The sequence below is a fragment of the Parasteatoda tepidariorum genome, chromosome 4 (assembly GCF_043381705.1).
Source record: "Parasteatoda tepidariorum isolate YZ-2023 chromosome 4, CAS_Ptep_4.0, whole genome shotgun sequence".
Taxonomy (NCBI): Eukaryota; Metazoa; Arthropoda; class Arachnida; order Araneae; family Theridiidae; genus Parasteatoda; species Parasteatoda tepidariorum.
In genome coordinates this window covers 16,882,046-16,899,028 of record NC_092207.1, presented here as the reverse complement: position 1 = coordinate 16,899,028, position 16,983 = coordinate 16,882,046, and the positions used below count along the sequence as shown (strand labels likewise).

At 27.6% G+C, this 16,983-nt stretch overlaps 1 protein-coding gene across 1 annotated transcript in view; it reads left to right on the top strand.

Moving 5' to 3' along the window:
- LOC107453415 (ankyrin repeat, SAM and basic leucine zipper domain-containing protein 1) overlaps window positions 1-15,750 on the top strand; it is a gene marked incomplete in the record, with an annotated part of 31,233 nt that extends 15,483 nt beyond the window's left edge. Inside the window, 9 exon segments of the mRNA XM_043040573.2 lie at window positions 1,420-1,531; window positions 4,049-4,160; window positions 6,395-6,529; window positions 7,109-7,218; window positions 7,348-7,495; window positions 10,224-10,339; window positions 11,641-11,761; window positions 14,227-14,331; window positions 15,446-15,750. Coding sequence (XP_042896507.2) covers window positions 1,420-1,531; window positions 4,049-4,160; window positions 6,395-6,529; window positions 7,109-7,218; window positions 7,348-7,495; window positions 10,224-10,339; window positions 11,641-11,761; window positions 14,227-14,331; window positions 15,446-15,646 — 1,160 coding nt within the window.
- Window positions 15,751-16,983: the final 1,233 nt, after the last annotated feature.

Below are 16,983 nucleotides of genomic sequence, written 5' to 3'. Positions count from 1 at the left end.
AAGTGCTTCACCTACTCTACGTCTCACGTATTTTCTACCATTACTACCAAAGAGCGATATTTTACTCTCATCGCTCCAGATTACTTGCTTCCATTAATTTTCTGACCATTTAATGTGTTCTTTTGCCCACTTAACTCGTTTCTCGCGTTGCTTTTGATTTAAATATGGTTTTTTCCTTGGAATTCTAGCTTGTAGTCCAAATCCTGATAAGCTTCTTCTTATTGTTCTTGAACTTACTGCAATACCAGTTGTATTCATTCCACATCTAATGGCATGTGATGACATTTTTCTATCTTGAAGGCATAGCCATTTAATTTTTCTATCGGTAGTAGCACTCGTGCATTTTTTTCGGCCTGATTTGGCATCCTGAATGCCAAAAAATACATCGAAACTGTCCTGAAACCAAAATTGATACCTTCCATCAGGGATCTCTTCCCCAACAACGAACCATTTTTTTTCCAGCTGGATTCAGCTCCATGCCACACAGCAAAAGTATGCAAAGCATGCTTTCAAAATAGAGATATATTACCATGGCCAGGAAACAGCCCTGATCTCAATCCAATTGAAAATGTGTGGCGACGTTTGAAAATTCTTGTACGAAAAAAACGTCCATCCAATAAAAGACAACTAACTGAAGCTATAATTGATTCTTGGCACCATATGATTATGAAAGATGAATTTCAAACACTCGTTCACTCAATGAAAAGAAGCTGTGAAGCTGTCTTAAAAATTAAGGGTTATCCTACTAAGTATTGATTGTGTAAGTATCACTTTAAAAAAATGCAAATCTAAGATGGATCGTAATACAGATATTGTAATACTGTATTTATTACTAAATTCTACATTAAATTACCTTCAATTTGATATATAAACGTTTGTATTTAAGTGAAAATTAATATATTCTACAAGCACACAAAGTTGAAAAACATGAAACTTTCAAAAAGTGTCCACACTTTTGGCCACCACTGTATATATAGAGTTCAGTTTTCTTTCTGTCCTTTTTGTATTTATCTATTTTGCTTTATATATCCATCTATTTTGCTACACAGCCGACTGGCCTGTTTAGGGGGCAGGGAACTGCCCTTGCATCAGAAAGGTTCTGGGTTCGAATCTCGGGCAAGGCATGGATGTTCTTTCCTTTTCTCTGTACTATCTGTCCTTACTGTGGGAGCGACATTGGCCCACCTAATATGGTGCCCCTGTAAGAGAGGTCAACAAAATCGCCCTGTATATACCTGAATTGAAGGATATTAACACAGGTGGGCATTGGATTTGCTATACATATATATATATATATATAGAGAGAGAGAGAGAGAAAGAGTCTGTATAGATAAAATCTGTCTTATGTTCTTTTCATTTAAAGATATTTTAACTTAGTGAAATATAAGGTTTGAATTAATGACTGTTTTTCTTTTTTAGATATGTATACTCCTCTAATGGCAGTATGTGCATCTAGAAAGACTGAGCAGGATTTACTAAAGTGTTGCATTTTATTATTACAATATGGTGCTAATGTAAATGAACATGAAAGGTTAGTTGTTAATTGCTTTTTTCTTTTTTTAAAAGAAAATCTTTTTAGTTAAACTGGTTTGTTGAATCTACACAATAGTCTACATTCATCACAATTTACAGACATTAAACTTATGCTGCTTTTCAAACAATATCTCAATTTGAAAGCTCTACCTGGGTGAAAAATTTACTTTTACCCCCATGAAAATGTCTGATTTGATGCAAGAGTAAGAAATCTTTCTTAACCCTAGTGGCTATTGCATCTGCTTTGTAGCTTGTTCTATAATTGGCTTAATCTCTTTGTTTACTCTTAATCTCTCTTTTTATTTTTATTTTCTCTAAACAGACTATATCTATTGCTTAAAAAAAAATAACTTACATATTTTTCAAAATTGGGTTGTTTTTAAATTTGCTGACAAAGTATGTATTTTTATTTGACAAACGAATGAAAACATATATTTATTAGTCTAAATGCTATGAGCTTATTAATAACTATTATCAAGTGAATACAAACAAAAGAAATGCTATGTTATGTATGCAAGCAAAAGAAAAAAAATGTGAAAATTTCCTTTTTTTTGTAACTTTTTAACTGTTTGCTTGTTTTTTTTTAAATTCACTGCAATGTTTCTCATATTTTGAATCTGAGCAATCTATCTACCATTTATATTATTTTTATTTTTTGCAATGGCAATATATTTTAGATCTTAAATTCAAATCTAGTTCTGCACAAATGATGCATCGATTTACAAAAAAATATTATTCATACTTAAATGAGAGTTTAGAATTGTATAACAGTTGAGTCCTGTTAAATCTGTGGTCAATGAGGGCAAGTTATCATTTTAAACCATTTTCTATCAATAATATTAAGAACAACACTTAATGCAGCACTCTATGAAAAATGCCCATAATAGTCTTTGAGTTTCTGTGTAATTATTTAGACAACCATCGAAATAAAAGTTTTTGTTATTTTTTTCCCCAAGCCATTTAACTTCCTATATTCAAGAGTATGAGTGATCATTAATAAAAGAAATGGTAGAAAACACTAAGTTGATAAAATTATGAGCATTCAGTTTCCTTACATTTGATGGCAAAATGGACTAATTTATATCTATATACAAAAAATGTTTTTTTTTTTGAAAACATGTTTACAAACTATTTATTTCCCCCTTTTTTTTTAAAAAAAAAAGAAAAGGTAAAAGTACTTCATTTTCTATACAAAGGATCCTTAACTCAAAATATAAATTTTTAATCAATTAATCAATATGTTGAAGATATATTGATCCTTGAAGATTGCAGTAAGGAGAGAACTTGGTAGCATGAACAAAATAAGAGTTGAAACAACTTAAATGTTTTTGATCTAATGATTCAGTTGTCTTTTTAAGATGCAATCTTAATGCTTTGAAAGGCTAATCTCAAATATGCTATTTTCTTTTTCAGAAGATATTTTAAGTTTTGAAATCAATCACAAAAATGTGTTTCTCTGAATAAACATACCATTTTTTCAACAGATTTGTATTATTGACCCTTAAATTATGAGAGGTGGCTACTGTAAAATATGGTTCCAATACTGTGATTCAAAAGTGTGGTTGAAAGTTTGGAACCTTTAAAGATAATTTCAGTTCTTGCAAATCATGCCTGGGTTTAAAACTTTCTAAGAATATATAAATCATTCTATAAGAATATCTCTAAAATTTTAAAACTCATTTTTCTAAAGATAATTTATTGTAAAAAATATCTATATTTATTATTATTATTTTATTTTATTATATCATTGACTAATTCCTGACTTGTAATGCATACAAATAATTCCATACTTTTAAATTGTGTTGTTTAGCTGAAAAAATCAAAGATTTTAAAAGAACTGGTTTCATAACTTTTGAGAAATGAAAATTTAAAAATATGACTCTTTTGAAATTCCATTACTAAGAAATTTTTTTGACTGATTTCATTTATATCTTGTATTTTATCAATTAAAGTAAAGTGATAACTTAATACTTTATCAATTCACATTTTTTACTATTATTAAAAAATTATTAGGAATTAAAAAGAATATTTAAATATTATACTTTGCATGGAAAAGCAAAGTTTATAAAAAAAAATGTGAAGGTCTTTTTATTTGCTTAAATAGTTTCAGAAATATAGTGAAATTCAAATTTATATTAATGGGCTCATATTTTTAACCTCTATCCTGCCTAAACTATAGGGAGAATATTTACCGAATTGTTGCTACCCCTCAAAAAAGATCTGTCGAAAGAAATTCTCTTTATACAGTGAAAAGAAGTTTTTTCTCTGATTTTGTAGCATTAAATATTGTTTGCACTAATTAACACACTTAAAGTTGCCCTCTTGAACCAATGAAATAGTATCATAATATTTAAAAACTTGATTATTAAATCAAAAGTTTAAGTGTTCTGTTTTGTACACCATTCATTTTTGTGTATTTCATTGCACTAAATTAGACTTGCAATATTTAAATGTTTATTTTAGTTTATTATGTCAACACTTCTGTGTTATACATGCAATGCTATTTTACTTTTAGGCATCTTACAACTCCATTAATGTTCGCCGCCAGAGAAGGTTATATTAGTATAGTTAAAGAGCTTCTGAACCATGGTGCAGAAGTAAACTCACAAGATAATAGTGGCAAAACCGTAAGTAAAGAAATAGTAAATACGAAATCATAAGTCTTGTATTTACGGTTGTATTTTGTATTACCGTAAATACAAAAGTTACCGTCAATATAAAAGTGGTAATAATCACACTTTTGTATTAGATTTTGAGCTATACATTAAAATTTAAAAGTTTGTTTATTTAGATTTAACTCAAAAGTTGAAATTTTTATAATAACTTTGACATAGTTTAGCTTTTAGTGGCGTAAATAGTAGTCTCGGAACCCCTCTGGGGGGTACATGAGGTTGCATGGTCCTGAAAAATTAGTGCTAATAAAAGCATTATTTATTTATATGTTATCTTTTAAATTCACTTTATAAATAATAGACGCCTGATGGCTGAGTGGTAGCACTCCGTGCTCCCGTGTCACAGGTCCTGGGTTCGATCCTCGGGCCAGGCAAGGTTGACTCAGCCTTTCATCCCTTCAGTGGGTCGATAAATGAGTACCAAGCATGCTTGGGACTAAACACTGGGGGTTCTGCGTTTGGCTGACCACCTGACCGGAACATCTGCTCTTGCACCTCAGAGCCCAAGGTCAAGAAAACTGAGATGGGCCAGTAGGCCTTGGCCCTCTATGGGCTGTCGCACCACTGAGTTTAGTTTAGTTTATAAGTAATAGCCAAATTAAACTTTGAATAAAATTATTGTAAGATAGTGAGTTATTCTTTCTTATCAAAATTAGTTTCATTTCAAGTGGTAATTGTATACAACGTTTTAATTCAGTGCTTTTTCTAAAGTCTTCCTTTTCATTGCAATTATGATTTTTATTTTCTTAAAGTAAATTAATGATTTTAAATAAATGTATGCCTTTTCGTCATAGTGTTGTTGTTTCACAATATAATTTAAAACTTTTTGTGATATGTTTCAGATAGGGCACGCCTATAAATCTTGCTTAGGGACACACTTAAATCTGTGCATACCACTTTTAGTTTTGATGTAAAGTGCTGTATAAGTAGATTTTTTTTTATTTAATTAGATTATATTTATTAATTTATGTAATAAAATTCGTAGAGGATTTGACCAACAATAATTATTCTGTCTAAGTTAGAACTTAGCTACTTATTTGCTTAATTATTATACTCACTCTTTACAGAAAAGTTAAAAAAATTTTTAAATATATGTATCGGTTTTCATTAATTGCTTTTAGATGGAACAAAGTGACTAAGTAAAATAAATTTTGAATTCCTCACTTGCTATAAATGTATTATACAAAAGCTGGAAAATATGTTTTACATATTCTTATTTCTTTAAAACACTAACCATAATTTATGTATATATATATATATATTTTTAACTATCTAATGATGTATATCTTATTATTTTAATTAGACAGAAGAACAATTTAATTTGCAATCGGACAAGATTAAATTACGAAGGAGACTGTATAGTAGAGAGCAAATTTTTTTATGCAATTACTATGTCATTAAAAATAATTTCAAATTCTATTCATGTCTAATGATGCCTGGTGTTGCAGAGCAGTAGCGCTTCACGCTGTCGTGCCACAGGTCCCTGGTTCGATCCTCGGTCCGGGCAAGGCTGACTCAGCCTTTCATCCCTTCAGTGGGTCGATAAATGAGTACCAAGCATGCTTGGGAACTAAACACTGGGGGTTCCACGTTCGACTGACCACCTGACCGGAACATCTGCTCCTGCACCCGAGAGCCCAAGGTCAAGAAAACTGAGATGGGCACAGTAGGCCTTGGCCCGCAAGGGCTGTCGCACCGCTGAGTTTAGTTTAGTTTTATTCATGTCTAAAATGTTCTGCCATCTAAAAATAATTGAATTTTAGAAGTAGTTTGGTTTTTGAAAATTTGATGACATCCTCATAAGGGAAATAAGGAAATTTTATAAAATAATTCCTTTATTGTTACAGGTTTTGATGAATTTTTCTTTAAGACTAATATTGACTACAAATTTTATTCTAGAAATTGCCAAATAATTCTTTTTCGATTTTTATCCCATGTGTTGTTTTTAATAGAAAATCAAATCATTTTTGGAGAAACTAATTTTAAATTTATTTGTAAGAACAAAAATAGTAGTAAAAGGAGAAATTGTGTTTCTTTTTTTTAATGCATAATTATTAATTGGTATAATATAACATAGACAATACCTTTTTTTCTTCCTTTTTATCATAGTATGCCCAAGGGAGCAACATAAAAGTCTTATAATTTTATTAAAAGGTTTGAAATTTTTAATGAGGTAGCATATTATTTAGGCACTATTGTGGGCAGCATCTTATGGCCATGGACAAATTATCAGGCTTCTTCTTCAGAATAATGCTGATAAAAACATATGTGACAACATGGGGCAAACACCAGAAGATATAGCTTATGGAAATGGATATAAAGAGGTATAGAATATTATTATATCATAAATTATGTTTTGTTGAAAAAAAGTTTTTAAATTTTTCTTTTAATTATGAAATTCATGTAATATGCTTGTTTTTTGTTTCAGTCAGTCTTTTTCTGAGAAATATTTTTAATGTAATTTTTAAAAAATTGCAATGTAAACTTTATTAAAGAAAGTAATTATTTCTTTATTGTAAACCTTTACGTAGCTGGTACGTAAGTTCTTGTTGGGAGCTGAAACCTAACAAATATTTAATATCTTATTATTTCTTTAATAATCTAATTATAAATATAAGACCTTTGTTTGCTCAAAATCTAAGAAAAGCAAATTATTCTAATATTTTTTTTGCTTTTTTCTAACTTTTGAGATTCAGAATTATTAAGGAGAGTTTAACTGATTAAATTCATATAAGTTCAATCGACTAATGTGTCTTGTTTATTCATTAATCTTCAAGCAATATTTTTGCTTATTTATTTTATTTGGTGATGGTGTTCGACAGTCTCACTGACATATTAGTCTTGTTTACTAATGGAACATTTACTAATTTTTAAAATTGACAAGTTTATTTATTTATTTTTAGTTGGTTTCGCTTATTCAGAAAGGTCCCATTGGCCTAACCGTCTTAGATGCTGAAGAATCTTTAGATGAAATAACTAAAACAACAAATAAGTCTATCGAAGCAACTATGATGTAAGATAATTTTTTTTTACTCTACATTTATTTAAAACTTGATGTATGGAGAGAGACTTAAAAAAAAACATTAGCTAATTATTTATAAATTCTATATACAATTTTATGTACAATATTTGTAAATTTCAGAGTTAGTAAACCAAAGAATTTCTCAAAAGTCGGTGAGTTGGAACTGTTTTTGAGTGGTATAGGATGTTCCACTCTTGTAAAGAAATTTCAAGAACATGATTTGAATTTTCATGATATGTTGGTCATGAATGAAGAAGAGCTTGAAAAGGTAAATTTTATTTCTTTGTTACTTGCAATATGTAATTTTTTTTCACTTTTTTATAAATGAATCTACAATTAAATTAAAATAATTTTGATTATGAGATTAAATTTTTAATCAGTTGCCTATGATTATTTGAAATATTTTTATATTATTTATTTTCCATCTATGGAATTTACATTGAAATGCAGTTGAGCACTGATTGGCTCAATTTTTAATGCAAATAGAAAATATGAAATTCTTCATACTAATATCGTGGGAATTAAGTTTTTTAAGATTTATGTATTATTTTGTCCATGTCATGTCACCAAAAATCTCCATGTGTCCATAAATCAATTACTATATAGGTCTATATTACTGATTTAAAAGTTAAGTTACTGATTTAAAGTTAAGATAAACTAAACTGTTTATCTTAGCTTTAAATCAGTAACTTAACTTGAAGTTAGCAGTTAAACACTGATTGTGCCTTAAAACAAATAGGACAGGTATCTTAATTTGTTTAAGGCACTTGGGAATAAAATTAAATGTTTCGAGAACATTTCCTTTTTAAAATTTCCTGTGCCTTTTCCCTCTTTCAATGTTGAGGTGCATAAGTGTACTAAAATAAGTTATGTTTAGTTTTTTTTTGTTTATAATAATTAGTTTTTAACCAATATAGATAGTTTTTCTCTTCAAGTTTGTTGTAATTATCATACATATAGTAGACTATGGGTTATTTCTGATTTCTTCCTACTCATTTTTTTTTCTTTTTAAGTTACTACTCGAACAATAATTTAGATCAAAACTCTAATGCAAATTACTTAATTACCAATCACATTATTTTAAATCATGTTTTTTTTCCCTTTTAATATTTCAGATTATTAAAATGAAATATTCATATCTGTAATAAACTCTTCTAATATAGTAATGTATAATCGAAGTCAGCTAATTTTAGTTCTGATTTAATGACATCCTGGTAATTAAAAAAAACAACAAACAATTAAAGCAGGAAAAAACGATTAAAATAAAAGATATATGTGTTGGCAAGACAGCACTTCATCGGGGGACACACTGCTTGCCAACACACTGGAGCCATTCTGTTATCAGTGGAAAAACCAAAATTGACATTGTCCCGAGGCCCCATAATGGATACACAAATAAGAGAAAATAATTATAAGAATTGAAAAGTACAGAAAAATAATGAACCAGCAAACACAACTCAAAAGTATACATATTAAGACTTAAAAAAGATACACCCACTTATAAATAAAAATAGTTACAGTTAGAATAACCAAATCAAAATTAAATATAAATTGCCAAATCAGTAGGAAAATATTATAAATAAATTAAGTGCTGACCCCTATTTGAAAATCTTGAAAAATGAAACAAAAAGATATTTAATGAATTATTATTATTTTTTTTTAAAGTGCTGTCATCTGCTTTCGAAGTAGCACTTTTCCACTTTGATTTAATGTTTTAATTGTTAATTTACTTTTTGTCTTTATCTGTATTTGTAAATTAGATTAGTTTTCTGATTAGATTTCTTATTTTCATATCTGGATTTGCTGCATTTGCGCAATCTCGTTTGGAAATTATTATGTTATTTAATTTAATAGTTTATGTTATTCATCAAAGACAGATAGAAAAGCTCTTTTCCATTTTGATTTAATGTTTTAATTGTTAATTAACTTTTTTGTCTTTTTCTGTATTTTTAAATTGATTCATTTTCTGATTAAGGAGATCCTGGTCATAGCTAGAAAGTTTTCCCAAATGATTATTTTAATTTTAAAAGGCTTACATGAAATTCTGTTATTAAACAACTCTGCTAATATATAATGAGAAACAGATGAATAATGGATAAATGATTTTAAGCTTCTGTAAAATTTTGTTTAAGTTCTCGGAAGAAATATTCGTCTTTTGAAAATTTCATTCCCTTTAAAAGTGTTTAAAACCCCTCTTTATATCAAATTGTTAAAAAAAATTAAGTAAATATACAATGAAGATCTACAATGTTAAGTCTTTTATCTGTTCTGTCTTAAATGAAAAAATAATAACATAGCAAAAGATGAATTACAAATTGTATGTGGTAATTATTATTAGTTAATGGATTCTACCTCTTGTTGCTTATGTGTCTGCTTGTTTTCTCCTGTATAAATTTTTGTGAATCATATGTCCAATCTGCTCCACATTTAATAAACACACAACTTTGATAATAGATAAATGGGAAATTAGAGTTCTTCCAGTCAATGAAAAAAGATGGAATTTTTTTACTTAAAAGAATATATTGATTGGTATTTAATAAAATGGTTTTATTGCTCAATGACGTGTTGCTTTATATATCAACATTGTTAGAGATAATGTTTTAAGTGCCCCGAGTGTTGTAAAATAAATAGTTTTGGGAAAGCTCACACATCCCTTCCAGATAAATGAAAAAACATTTAACTTATTTTTAACTCTTACAGTTGAAATATTTTTATTGCTTAATATGATTATTAATTAAGTTAATATGGATTAAAATTGATGTCCAGTATAATAGATACCAGGTTCAAAGGAGTTAAGCATTTTTCAGTAAATTTTTATTTGTTAAAACTTTGAATTTTGGTATGTGCAAATTGTCCTTTCCGTTACAGATCATTTTCATTATCCTAATAAAAATTTGACTTAACGTTAAAGGAGAAGAGAAAATGGTAAAAAAAAAAAAATTAATATGTTGTTTGAATGTGTCTATCTAATTCTGATTTTATTATTTTTGTTTTAGATTGGTATTGCCCAGGTTGGAGTTCGCAAGAAAATTTTAGAAGCTTGTAAATCAGTTCACAAAAAAGAGTGGGAACATTCCAGTTTACCAAATTTGAAACAAAAACAGTATATCAGGTATATATTTTTAAAGTTAATTTCAAATTTTTTTAATATATAAAGATTTTAAATTTGCAAACTATTCATTTTAAAATTCCCTCCCAGAAACAATTACGGATTGTGTCACTAGGTTTAGTTCACTATCAAAATTTTGGATTTCAACTTTTTTTGAACTGTGCCCATTTTCTAAAACATCATGCATTTCGAGCAGTGTCCATTTTCTTAAACACTTATTTAAAGCTGTGTCCATTTTCCTAAACACACATTTCAAGTTATGTTTATTTTCTTAAACACTCATTTAAAGCTATGTCCATTTTCTTTAGTACACAATCAAGCTATGTTCATTTTCTTAACCACACATTTCAGCTTTGTCAATTTTCTAGAACGCATATTTTGAGCTATGTCCAAAATAAAAAACTAACTGAATTCAGTATGATTTGCAGTAGTGTATATATTTAGCATAGGAAGTGTTAATTTAATTACATAATGAACTTTTATCATATTTTATAAGATCTTTACATTATTTAAAATTAGGTTTTATTATACGGCTTTATGTAAAATATTGAGAATGTAAAGAAATTAGTCGTTTTGATTTTTTAGGAAATTCTTTAAATTAATTTTTTTCCTATTCTTGTCTTTTAGTTTTAATTTATTTATAAATAATGTGTAAAAATGTTTATAAATTATTACTTTTATTTAAACTAAAATAATACAATAATAAAAAGTTTAGAAAATTGTTTAAATGTTTGATCTATCTTTTTGAAAAAGAAATTTTATTTCTTCTGATGTTTTTTTTTCTGCTGTGGATGAAACTTGTCAACTCTAGTATAAAATGAAAAATTTATAAATAAATACACAGATATAAAAAAAAAGTTATATACTCTTAAATTAAATGGAATATTTCAAATTTTTATTAAATAAAGTGAAATTCAAAATTTTTAATAAAACCTAGTGTTTTAACGACCTCAAACAGTTTCATCATTTAACAAAATTAAATTTATTCTAACATAACAACCTGTTTTTTTTTAAAGTTTTTTTTAAAAGGTTTTTTTTTCCTGATATTTTATTAGTAACTTTTACTAAACCGAGTATTAAAACTTAAATAGTTTCAATGCTTAAAAGTGTTTAATAATTAAAACATAACTGTTTCCGTGTTTTAAAAATTCATATTTAATTTTAAGAAAGCTAAGCGTTTGAACCATCTTGAATTGTCTCAATGTTTAACAAAATTTACTTATCAAACCCACTGGCTGTTTTTTTCCCCAGTGATATTTTGAAATTTACTAAACTTAGACTAATCTTTTCTCTCCTAATTTTAGCTGTCCTGATGCTGTTGCAATGATGGCTAATGTTTCTGCACATCTTAAGTTTATTGCAACTTCTGTCAAATATGTTCGTCAACAGATTCAATCTCAACCAAGAATTTTAGAATTAGCTCAAGTAAGTGTTTTGATCATTAGAATAATGAATTCATTTTCATTATTGCTCATATTGCCCACATCTGAAAATTTTATCAAATTTCCATTGAGAAGCAACACACTTCCTCTGAATTCTAGTGATTATTTGATGCATTGGATTTATTTAATTAGCTTAAATGTTGCATAATATTGGTGTTACATGATATCAGATATTGATAGAACATCTTTTTGACAGAGTTACTATCTTATATTTTTACTGCATAGTTATTTTGCTCTGCACTTGCCTATGGATTAATGAGCTTCAGCTGTTGTTTAGTTTAATATTGGTGTTACACAGTATCAGAATAGAATAACATCTTTTTAAAAGAGTTACTCTCTTATACTTTTACTGCATTGTTATTTTGCTCGGCTCTTGGCTATGGATTAATGAGCTTCAGCTACTACTTTTAACATAATATTTTTATAGGCATATTTTTTTAAACCTAAAATTATGTAATATATAGAGCAAAATACATATATAGAGCTGGATTGCTTTTGCTTAGAGATAGACTGGACTAAGAGAGTTTTTAGTGTAAGAAATATTATTAAATGATGTTCAATTGCTTTTGATGTCATTGAATTTTGATTTCAATAATGGGGTGTCAAAAAAGGGAAATAAGGCTGCATGGTAGAAGTCAACAAAATGCTTGGTTCTTTTTAAGTGAGCAGCAAGATTTTTAAAACTAGTCAATGAAATTTTCTTTTGTATGGAGGAGGAAAAAATTGGCCAGTAGGTCAGGGTGATGTATCGTCATGCTAACATTGCGATGCTTCAGTACATTAATGTTTTACATTTAGTACTGCGCAATTAGTAAGTTGCATTTTTTAAAAATAAAGTTTCATTATTTCAAAATAATTATTTCTCAATATTTAAAGATGTGAATGTCTGCAAAATAGTGGTTAAAAACATTAAATGCCTGAATTGATGTTTTTTAAAAAAAAATCAACAGGATTTGCACATACACAATTTAAAGAAAACCCTTCCATAACTTAAAGATTCAACAACACATCGATTCTTAATAACATTTGCATTCATCATGTCAGCAAAACGATGAGTCACCATGTAAAAAAAATAGGGAAAGATAACATTCATTGTCACAGCTATCACTGCACACTTACAGAGGAAAATGCTTTTTGCGCGAGCTTGCAGACATCGATGTACTATCAGGAACAATGCTCAACTTCGCGCGGGTAGACAACGATACATCGGAAAATATAGGTCACACCTCAGAAAATCACGATTTCCGATGCTTCGAAAAATTGCCAATCCAAGCATCAGATTGGTGAGGATTGCATAGAATCGATATTTTCTAATGCATCGATTTATCACCCATGTGGTGTGTTGTAACTTAATAAACAGTAAGTGATTACAGATGAAGGGAAAATGATAAACATTTTCACCTTTTATTAGTGATAATACCAATCGTCTTTCATTTTGCTCTTCTTCATATAAAATTGTTCACTTAAAACTATAGTAAAATGTATTTTCGTTAAAAAAATTGTTGCAATAGGGGGAAGCTGGTATGTTTCAGATCATTATAAACATACAATTTTTGTATCTGTAATATTGGCATTTTAATGATGACATGAAAACTTGTAATAGAGGACTTCTTTTATAATATGTTAGGCTCATTATATCGCTCTTTCGTTGCATTAAAATTTATTTTGTCCATTTCAAAGCTGTTAAGTTATAATTGATCAAAAGTTACCATTTTTACCTTGAATATATTGTCAAGTTTTGTTCATCTTGGTTATTGTTTCAACATTATTGGTTGCTAAAGGTTTCTGCGATTTAAGATGTTTCTTCTTAATCAGAAACTTCAATATTTGCTTCGGCAACAATTTAATAAATGAGAAGTCTATCGAGAAATGGTTTGAAATTTATTATTTTTTAAACATATTAAAAAAAAAATTTCTCCAATTGTATTCAATATTGTGCATTTAAGGAAATATTTAAAAAAATTTTGGAGCAAATTTACATTTTCAATAAAACTTCCACAACAGAAGCAAAATCGGCAGAATTTTACGAACTCTAACTTTATAGGGAAAAAATTGGGAGCGTCGTTTTGAGTATCTTCTTTTATTATATGCTGTGAATAAGATAATTTAATAATTGCTTTATTAACATTTTAGTATACTAATATAAGAAATATTTCTTAAATATCCATACCAATTTTCGCAATAAAAAAATGAAGTAAAAAATAAAAACTTACATAGCTAAATTCGACAAGATTTGCATTCCCCCTTGGTGATATTTCCCTAGTAGTAATATAACTATGTGTATTGCTGTAACGTAACTCTTGTTTTAAAACTAAAAATTAACTGTTTTTTTTTTTAAAAAATTTATTATTGTATAATTTTATATATAACCATTGTTAACATACTATTGTCCTTACATTGTGTTCTTTTAAAACTTATTATTCTCATCTTCAAATTTGTTTTGTTCAGGATTCTGCAAATGTGTTTGATCTTATCGATGAACTGAAAGATGGTCTAAAGAATGTCCACTTCTTAAATGAGGAAATAAGATTTCTAAAATTGCATTTAGAAAGAGTAAGTATTATTTTGCAGTATGAAGATTTTTCTTTTTATACTCAAAATGAAAGTTTATTGATGGGAAATTTAGTTACACAATCAGTTCACCTTTCTTTTTATTGTTTATTTTTTAACCTTTGTGAAGTTTCAATATCTGCAAAATTTTATATTTTTTATTTCTTAATCAATGCATTTTTAATTTTTAGCAATAAAGCTAACAATTAAGATTGAGTATAAAGATTTGTGGATTAGCACAATAGTTTATAACAAAACACTTTTCATTTTTGTTCAGAAAAAAATTGTTAAGTGTAAAATATTTTTATTTTTGGAAGGACATATCTAATCTCAGTACTACCTCAATCCGTTATTATACTTCTAAAACAGATTTTGTACAAAATCTTTTGAAATTAGTTTAAAAAAGTTAAATTAATAATATTTTTATTATGTTATTTTTGTTCCAGGAGCATGTTAAAATAACTGTCATTTTTGGCAGGCCCATTTCTTCTTATTAAATCTGTACTAATGAATACTTTTAAATACATTTTCTTGCGCTAATACCTTGAATTACCTATTTATGGTCAAAATTTGAATAAAATATTTTTGTAGTTTTTTTCCCTACACTGTAACACAAAAATCTATTTAGATTACATATTTTCCCCCCTCTATTTTTCATTGAATCAATTGCCCCGAAAATGACTGACATTTTTAAAAATCAAATTTCATAGAAATGAAAGTGTACAGCTTATTGCATTCTGCTTAGAAAATTAGGTAATTCATTCCCTCTTAGTTTTAAAATTAATTAGAAAGCCTGTCGACTGATGACGCTGTTAACAAAATTTTTGAGGTATAGTCTGAAGACAAAGTTAAGAACTATGCTAACATTTTAATTAATTTGGCTTGTGTCAGATATAACATTGTTTGATATAGTAGTTTTTCCAATCACCAGTGCTATATGATGACAAGCTTGTTAACTAATTTTAAAACTGGGAGTAAATAAAACTTGGTTTCCTAAGCAAAGGGTAACTCTCTTTCAGCTTCTTTGATTTTTCAAATCAGAACTTTTTGGAGCAATTGATATATTTTAAAAGAATAAATAACTTGTTCATTGTATTATGGTAATCTTTTCTTGTAGGTTCAGGGTCAAGTTGAATATATTCCTGCCGATTTAATTGTTGAAACTGTACCTACACCATCTAGTCAAAGAAAAGTACTTTTTATCTCTCTTTCTGTAGCAGTGACTACTTTCATAGGAATTTTTGCTGGAATATTGTGGAAGAACCCCAGTTCTTTGTCTTCTATTCCTATAAAATTAAAATTACCTTTTCTTAAATAAGAAAACCTTTCTTTAGTAGAAATCATTGTTTAATTCCAGTTATGACATCATCACATTCATGTTTAGAAGTCTATTTTTATTAATAAAGTTTAATTTTCTTTGCATTGAGTGTTAATTTATTTTTTATGGTTGCATAATTTTAATTTATAATATATACAATATTTTATGTTAAATATAATAAATAATAAAATGCAATAAAATATATACAACATTTTATGCCATAATAATTACTGTCAAGTGCTGAAAGAACATTTAAATTTTCTGTGAATTAAGTACTTGTAAAATACAAAAAAGTAATGCTTGCTAATAATTCTTACTGCAATGTTAAGAAAACAAGACATTTATAAGAGATTCTTACAATACTCAAGGAAACTATGACATAAAAATCAAAGATGAACCAAATATAAATTTCGAAATGTTCATGGTTATATAAAATCTAGTCAACAAATTACCTTTTTTGTTTAACAAGTGTAGGTTTAAATAACTACAAATATACAATAAATGTAATTAAATCATTAGAATGCATGATCTCAAAATTATCATTTATCTTTCCTTATTATTGTTAAACAATTCTTAAATTTTAATTAAGAAGAAAGTTAAAACTAATTTCTTAGAGCTTTAAAGAAAATTTTATCATAGTATCATCACATAAAACAATTCTTAACATTGTGTTAATAACATATCAGTAACACAAATTTAAGTAAAAGAATTTATGCCCATTTGTTAAAATATTTTATATAATTACTCCATAAATACATCCTTATTTATTTTCACTAAATTTTTATCAATCCATAGCTAAAATTTTATTATATAAAACCCATCTTACATGCCATAGAGTTTACTTATAAGGTTCTTGTTAGTGATAAGCATGGGTTGTTGCCTTTTCCAGGATGCGTAGCCAGATTTTTCAGCAAAAAATAAGCACTAAAAAAATAATCATTTTCCAAAAAAAAAAAAAAATCATAATTAGGATCTGTGCAGTAATAAAAATTATTTTTCTATAATTTAAAGTTCTTAATTTATAAACATAAAATTCAAAAAAGTTTACTTAATCATGGTAAAATAACTAATTTCTGATAAATATTGCAGAGAAAATCATGCAATGTTTGTAATTTCGAATGACAATCGACACAGCAAAGAAAAAATCTATTTTTAAAAGATAGGAAATTGAGCACTTTTTACAAACCTCTAAAAAGAAAAGCATTTTTAAGGACTTTGAAAAAATCTAAATCAAAAATAAGCACTTATTTAAAATGCTATGCACCCTGTTTTCCTATATGGGCTCCTGGCTTGAGTAGGAGTTAAAAAATTCCTTCTAAAACTTTTTAATAACAGTA